This window comes from Procambarus clarkii, chromosome 31 (assembly GCF_040958095.1).
Source record: "Procambarus clarkii isolate CNS0578487 chromosome 31, FALCON_Pclarkii_2.0, whole genome shotgun sequence".
Taxonomy (NCBI): domain Eukaryota; kingdom Metazoa; phylum Arthropoda; class Malacostraca; order Decapoda; family Cambaridae; genus Procambarus; species Procambarus clarkii.
The window spans coordinates 23,017,814-23,025,892 of NC_091180.1; the positions used below are offsets into that span (position 1 = coordinate 23,017,814).

The 8,079-nt window shown below is 37.8% G+C and overlaps 1 protein-coding gene across 5 annotated transcripts in view; it reads left to right on the forward strand.

Moving 5' to 3' along the window:
- Positions 1–8,079, forward strand: part of LOC123758734 (broad-complex core protein isoforms 1/2/3/4/5) — a 133,679-nt gene that overhangs the window by 24,528 nt on the left and 101,072 nt on the right. For all 5 annotated transcript variants that reach the window (XM_045743356.2, XM_069334544.1, XM_045743355.2 and 2 more), the window contains exon 4: positions 2,227–2,316. In XM_045743356.2, the coding sequence (XP_045599312.1) occupies positions 2,227–2,316 (90 nt within the window). The remainder of the gene's footprint in view (positions 1–2,226; positions 2,317–8,079) is intronic.

Genomic DNA, 8,079 nt, shown 5'->3' on the forward strand with positions numbered 1-8,079 from the left:
TATTTAATAAGTCAATATTGACTATACGAATTTGTGAGAACGGGTTGCTATCTTGAGGTTGATGATGATGAACATCATCAACCAAGCATTTTCCCTACATTTTAACACTTGTCTGTAGTAAGACATCACATTGTCATTTAAAAGGTTAATGCAACAGCCAGCTACAGCTTTATCTGGGTATTTGCCATTTTTTCAAGTGCAATGATGCATTATTAGGCTGTCAGTAATGTATTACAGAACATGTAGAACATAGATATGCACAGATATATTTGTCACCAATGTGCACACATGATATTCTTTCAACAATAAACCATCAAAATCAGTTTTATTACATAGCAACAGATTTTGCTGCTATAACATGATATATATATACACTTGTCATATATATGACTGTACAGTATTTCGATACACCACGATGAACGACTAAGAACTTACAGTGGGTATGGTAATTACCAAGGACAGCGTAGTGCCACATGCTTCCAGCAGACAATGCCACCTGGCACAGCAAAATACCTCTAGTATCACTAAATCTAGACAGAACACTGGTATTATCAGATTCCTGAAACTAACTCATGAATATGACTCATTTTCCACAAGTATGTTTTCTAAAGGAATATGAGGTCCCGTTACATGATGCATAGGTGGATGAAACCATGGCTGATTTTGTCTGCCTTGTGATGTGTTCATCATAGCCAGCATTGCGTTCACTGATACCTGAACGTTGTACATAATCTTTTTCACATTTTGGACCTTCTATGACAATCGCCACAAAGTAATTGCAGTTATTTATTTACCTTGTCATTATTAAGTAATGCTGTTAGTACAATCTGCATGGTGGTGCCGAGAGCTGCAGTCTCTCACCCACGATTTTTTCCTAGATGGTGTCTGTTTACTGGATGCTTGAGGAAGCAGATGAGACCCATGTACCTGCTGGCGTTTCAAATCTCACACTGTACTTAAAAAACTGTGTCACTCAGCTTACGGGTTTACTGAGAACATCTCTTGTTTTACGCAGTGGAAGAGTAAAGACTAACACGGTGGAATATTATTGCACATACCAGCTCTATTCGAAGCTGGAAAAGTTACTGACAGAGAATGTAAAAGAAATTTTGCTGCTTAAATGTATTCGGCAAAACTTTAGAATTATTGACCCTTTTAAATCCCTCAAACATCTTGGAACCTACCTTGTGTAGCTTCTGGGGATCAATGGCCCTGTGGTCCGGTCTCCGACCAGGCTTCCCGATTGTGGTCGTCTGGTCAAGCCGGCTGTTGGACGCAGCTGCTTGCAGCCTCGCATATGAATCACAGCCTGGTTGATCAGTTATTCTTTGGAGGTGTTTGTCAAGTTCTCTCTCGAACACTGTGAGAGGACGGCCAGTTATGCTCCTTGCGTGTAGCATGAGTGTTGAAAAGTCTTGGACCCTTCATGTTGATGGAGTTCTCCCTCAGCATACCTATTGCACTCTGCTTTTCAATGGGGCTATTTTGCACATCCTGCCATGCCTACTGATTTCATGTGATGTAATCTGTGTTCAGATTTGGAACCATTCCCTGTAATGTCTTCCACATGTAGATTATTGTGTATCTCGCCTGCGCTCTAGGGAATACAGATTATGAGTTTTTAATCAGTCCCAATAATTAAGATGTTTTATAGAGTGGATTCTAATGGTAAAGGTCATTCTTTCCTCTCATTTTTCGTCCAGTCATTACAGCTACTTTATTGTGTAAGATCTTCCAACATGATTACTCCCAGATCCTTTACATTGCTTTTTTGTTCTATATTGTGATTTTATTCCGTTTTATGTATGGTTTCAGTTTTTACTTTTTTTTCCCTAGTGCAAGAGCTGGAACTTATTTTCATTAAACATCATATTATCTGTGGCCCATTGAAAGATTCAATTTACATCTGATTGGGGAGCTTATGAAGTTTCTAATGTGGGCGCTAACATGAACCGACACCACATAAAACGTATAGATTATCCATCAACTTACATTCAACCCTGCATAATGCAAAAAATTAGATAATCTTTTCAAAAGGTGAAATGAAAACTCCAATCTAAAACTGCTTTATCCAAAGCCACATAAATTGTCGGTCACTTGCAGGCTGTCTCAAAACACATCCTCTACCATAAAAAAAGTTTATTATTTGTAGGAATTTTAGAAAGAAAGAAAGACAAATTTATATTTTTATATATGGCTTACAAAGAATACTTTTGTTTCTTCTAGGGAGATCTCCCATGGGATGAGGGAGACTCTAGCAGTTTCCCTCCAGAAGGCTTCTCTGGAGATTTACCAGCTGGTCAGCAACCTCAAGGGGTGAGTGTGTAATCAGTGTTTTACTCAGAAAGCTCCTCATTATTGCATGGTCACCTAAAATGAAGATCTTTGTTTTCTGGTAATGTGACCTTTGATGGTTTCTTACTTTTTAATCAGTTGTCATTTTTTTTAACTTGTGATGCTATTTCCAGGTATTTTCAGTACTCGAGATTCAGTTTGGTCCACTAAAGAGGAGCTTTCTTTGTTTTGTCCATGAGTGAAAACAAGAACTTCTTTTTTCTTGCACTTTGAGATTCTATTTGATTAAATATGTAAAGATTTTTTGAAGCTCTTGTTTGCATTCATTGTATTTCTACACTTAGTGATTTCTCCTTATAACATTTATACTCTAATCATCTGAAAGTTACATAATTGGCTTTAGTTCAGTACTACATTTTTAATAAAAAAAAATTGTCGTTATAAGGAGTTTTGACAGTTTCCTTTATCTATTTCATTTATGCCATATTCATTGGAGTTACTAATAATGTCATTTTGTCTTGATGTAGAGAAGCTGTTATTGGCTTTCATTATAATTTATCTTGTAAAATTGACATTAATAGTACTCTTATAATTTAGAATCTTCAAAATGCTGTGTGCACTAAGCTTGGCAGTTTGTAAAGTCACATTACGATAAGCATTAATCAATCAGTGATTGCAGTTCACAGGGGAATATATTTTTGAATAAAATTAATTTATGGGGTTTATTGCTTGTCATTACTAACATGACAATGCCAGGAAGACTGGTGTGTGACAGACTGGCAAGTATGAGCACGGGTGTGGTGTGGGGTGCTTCCCGTCTGTTCTGTCCTGTGGTCCCTTGTGGGCCTCTGTGGGTGGCGGCTCTCTGTACTGTAGTCTCTCCCTACCGTGTTACCAGCTCTACGCAATGCTCCACCTCAAGTTGTGGAAACTTAATTTAACCAGTGTCCTATTTAATTGGTTGTTAGAGAGTCAGCAGTGTAACTTGACTGACTTTCTACTTTGGGAGAAATTTGTTAAATAAAAACTAACTAAGACTTGAGCATAGATTTTGTACCAAGTCAGACAGAACAGGAAAATTGAGGGAGATGGTGCGAGCGTCAATGACAGGGAAAGTTTTAAGTGATGGGCGTTGTTTGGTTGTAAAGGTTAGTTTCTGTATTGGTCATTGGTTTTCTTTAGCTTTTTGTATTTTGGATTGTTATTCTACTGGAAAATAAGAAGAAAAAACACTCGTATGTGGTCTGGACATGCAAAACATATCTGGATTTTTTCTATGTATCCTGCAGTGTTCTCAATTATTGTAATATTCATGGATAAAAATGAAAATGCATGAAGCAGTGGTTATACGATAGGATCAGACCCATTTGTCAAGACATGTGACGATAACGTGTGGCTACGTTGAATGGTGCTGAGACTGCGGTTTTCTCTGCAGGATGTTTGGCCCAAGTGGGGTTTGCAAGATGATGGCAGAGACTTGAGTCTTGTGGCTTTGCGACACCAGTGCATCGTGTGTCTGAAGCGTTTCCGCAGCCAAGCAGATTTGGGTCGGCATACGCGGACCCACACGGGCGAGAAGCCTTACAAATGCCCCTATTGTGAGCGCTGCATGGCACAAAAAGGAAATCTCAAGGCCCATATCAAGAATGTCCACAATGACAAGCTATGCCCTATATAACAAAAGAATTGAGGTGACTGCTGATCACAATACAGGCTCTCGTCATTTCTACTTAACGGTTTCAAAGATGCATTGTTGCACCAATAGCATCAGACAAAGAGAGTGACTGGCTTTGTTCTCTTCTGTAGGGGCTCTCAGGAATGATGTGTGGGCAGCTGCTGCAGATTCTGGAGGGCACTGGCGGATGCTCGGAGGAACTGCTAGAGCCATCGGCTACAAACAACGCTTCTCAGGTTCTCCCGTTGCACAGCTCAGGGATGAGTGGCCTGACTCAGTCATCATCTGTACCTGGTCAGCTGGATGGCTCAGCAATGCCTCTTCCTTCCATGGCTCAGAGCATTCGAGCCCCAGTGCGCTTCTTCTGTCCAGTCTGTCCAAAGGGTTTTCGAAGCAAGCTTGATATGGAACGACATTTGCGAACTCATACTGGGGAGAAACCTTTTAATTGTCCATACTGTCCACATCGTTCAGCAACTAAAGGCAATCTGAAAGCTCATATGCGGCACATTCACATGGATGTTCGCCTTCCATTTTAAACATGCCTCTGCGTCTATTTCATAAGTGAAAATTATATGTGAAACAAGTGTCAAACTGAAGACCAAAATGATTTGGTAAAAAGTTTATCTTGAAATGCTACATAAAGTGCAAGAAGTATACGTTCTAATGCCATACCTCTTAACCTTTCAATTCTATTTTTCTCTCATTTAAGCATATTACAATTCAAAACTCTAATATGTACTTTGGTTTAAAATGCTTGAAGTTGGGGAAATATTGAGGCTATATGATGGGATAAAACCCACATTCCCAGGCACTACACACTACCAACTAAATCATGAGTTCAAAATAGCTTGATTAGAAGTACTGTACTACCAGGCTTTAGTTGTACAAGACGTCTGCCAACACTTGATAGTCGGCAAAACTCGGACTGGAATACTAAAGTCTCTTACAGACTCCAGACGAAAGTCTCATAGTACTGGTACTAATAGTAGACTTATTTTGAGCTCATAATGGTTTAGTTAATAGTGCATATTCCTGGGAATGGGATTGATCTTATTGTTTGGCCTAAATATATTCTCGTGGATACATCACATTCATGTGATTTCATATGCTTGAAGCTATTTAGATTTCTCCTGTAACTTATTCGAACGACTTGATAAAGACAAAATTGCCATATAGTCAGTAGTGTGATGATGCAGCAGATTACAAATTAAAACTAGAAAAAATCAACCAATGGGGTTTCATTCATGTATGAAAATGAACTAACTGAACCATGGTTATGTGATCATGGTCAGAAACTAGATTCAGTATAACCTACATTGAGCCTCCCAATGGGATATTTATAATTTGCAACACAATGTACTAAGTGTGACCATGTAAAACAAACATTGAACTGCATGAAGTGCACACATTTAATTGGTGCAGGGGTGGGGGGGGGGAGGGGGGTGCAAATGCAACACTACACTTGCAGTTTAATTTACAGTTGAGACTGGTTCCAAGCTTTAAATATAAGATACTGTAGATCCGTTGAAATGTAGGAGGTGCAGTATAGTTTGGGATTAATATTACAGGGCATGAGGCTTTCATAATGCCAGTAAGAATTAAGAAATATGGCTATTTTCAAGATGTGATGGATGAGCCATCCTTTAGTGCCAATGATAGACTGTGGGCTGCAAGTGCCAAAATTCCTGGTTGGCCAGGTGAACTGACCATTAGGTTTGGTTAAGGTTCCATTTGGGAGGATGGGGAAGGTCCCTGAAACTATTAAATGGTGAATAATATACCGACAATTACACTAAATTTTACAAAGTTTTAACATTATTGAATGAGAAAAACCAGAATGCTTTTAACTTAAATAAACTAGGATTGGTGTTAGTTTTCTGGTGTGGATGTTTATGACTACAATGCTGGAATTACAGTTTCAAGATTATTCATTTAGTTTTGTTCAACGTCAATTAAACACTTTCGTTAAATTTTAATTTTGACACTTAAAATTCTCAAGATCTCTCTTAAATATGGGGTACATATTCTTAAATATGGAATGCAGTAATTCAAGAAAGAACTGAATTATTGGTAAAATATTTTCCAGGAGAGTACGTAGTTCATATACTTATTTGATACCATTATACAGTACTGTATTTACAACTGAATTGAAGGTAGTTGCATTGTCTTCAAGAAAATATATTAAATGGAGTAGCTTAAATAAGATAACATACTGTTGGTCTACTGTATATATGGCATGGAAAGCATTTGAATCTATGCAGATCTGAGTTTTAGGGCTGTGAATTTTTTCTGTATGCATTACGAAGGTCAGATATTGTTTAGTTGCAGCTTGTTCAGTTTGTCAGTCACTGTGATAATATAGTTGAATTTTGTAGTGTAGATTTTCTAAGTCAGATAAATTATAGAAACTCATTGATTAAATACAGAATTTACCAAATACCCTATTTGTTTTGTGTGCCTACTTTCAATAATAGTAAAACATCATTTCAACAGCATCTTGTTTTAACAAAACCTCACTAACATGAAAATTTTGCTCTGGGCTGGATGAATCACACCGACAAAATAAACATTTTCTGTTGTAACTACATTAAGAACATAATAAAGGTAACTGCAGAAGGCCTATCGTACCATACGAGGCAGCTCCTATTTATAACCACCCAATCTCAGTCATATACATGTCCAACCCATGCTTGAAACAATCAAGAGACTCCACCTCCACGTTACGCAGTAATTGGTTCCACAAATCGACAACCTTTTTACCGAACCAGTATTTACCCAGGTCTTTCCTAAATCTAAACTTCTCCAATTTATACCCATCGTTTCGTGTTCTGTCTCGTGTTGATACTTTTAATACCCTATTAATATGCAGATGAGGAGTCACAATAACGTGCATGTTGACCAAATCATACACTAGAAAGTGAAGGGACGACGACGTCTCGGTCCGTCCTCGACCATTCTCAATCAACTTTAGAATGGTCCAGGATGGACCGAAACGTTGTCGTCCCTTCACTATCTAGTGTGTGGTGTTTGGTCAACATATTTCAGCCACGTTATTGTGACTTCTCGTGTGCACGTGTATGTTATTGCATGCAATAAGTAAGAAAAAGGCAAAAGAAAACACACACCTTAAGTCTTTTCTGTCTTTATCATTAGACTGTCTCAAGTCTTTATCATTACCAATTCTGGAAGGTCAGATACCAAACTTGCTCGATGAAATTACTACATTCTGGAGAGGTGGGACAGGAAGAGGGGGGGAAATGGGGAGAGATATGGAGAAGGGGTGAGGTGATAGGAAGTGTAATATAAATCAAATGTAAAGTTAGGGTGCTATTGGCACAATTAGAATGTGTAGAAATTGGGGGGGACACAGAAATAGAACACAGGAAATTAAAGTTGACGATAGCAGCTTGAAAAGTTTCTGCCAAAGTTACTGATCAAACTGGCTGTGATTGGATTGTGGCCCCTGTGAACTAGAAGACACACCTTCCTATTACTTTCTCTTAATGTGACTAGTAATGCAGCTTGACATCTTTCCTATCAGACAAAATAGTTGAAAATTAAAGTAGTAAGAATTACTAAAATTTACAAAAGAGCTCCATGAAAGTGGCAAACTGGAAAAAGAAAGTTAGTGGACCGAGTGCGGACGCATTCGGCTTGATTCGCCCGACTATTCGTTCATAGGCAATGTATTTAGATCTTGTCTTTCTTACAATTGTTTTACAATTGTCATTCAGTTACTACTGCTGCTGTTCAAGAATTTATTTAATACATAAATTCTAAATGGTTTACATTTGGAGTACCTAATACAGTATTATAATAAAGAAATGATATACTGTATATATATAGTATGAAGGTAGTTTTTTTTTTTTCATTTACATCAATTTTGATGAAACTGCACCATTTGACCCTCACATCTTTGGAACCCCAAGGTGTAATTTTCTTGCGAAGTCGTATTTGGGTATTCCAATAAATGGGGCTAAGTGAATATTCGTTGAATCTGAAATTGGAAGAATTTTGTCACCAAGTTGGATTTCATTTTTGCAATATTTGGAATAATGAAATTGCTCTTATATTTACAGTACAGTACACACTTTGCTTAAATAATA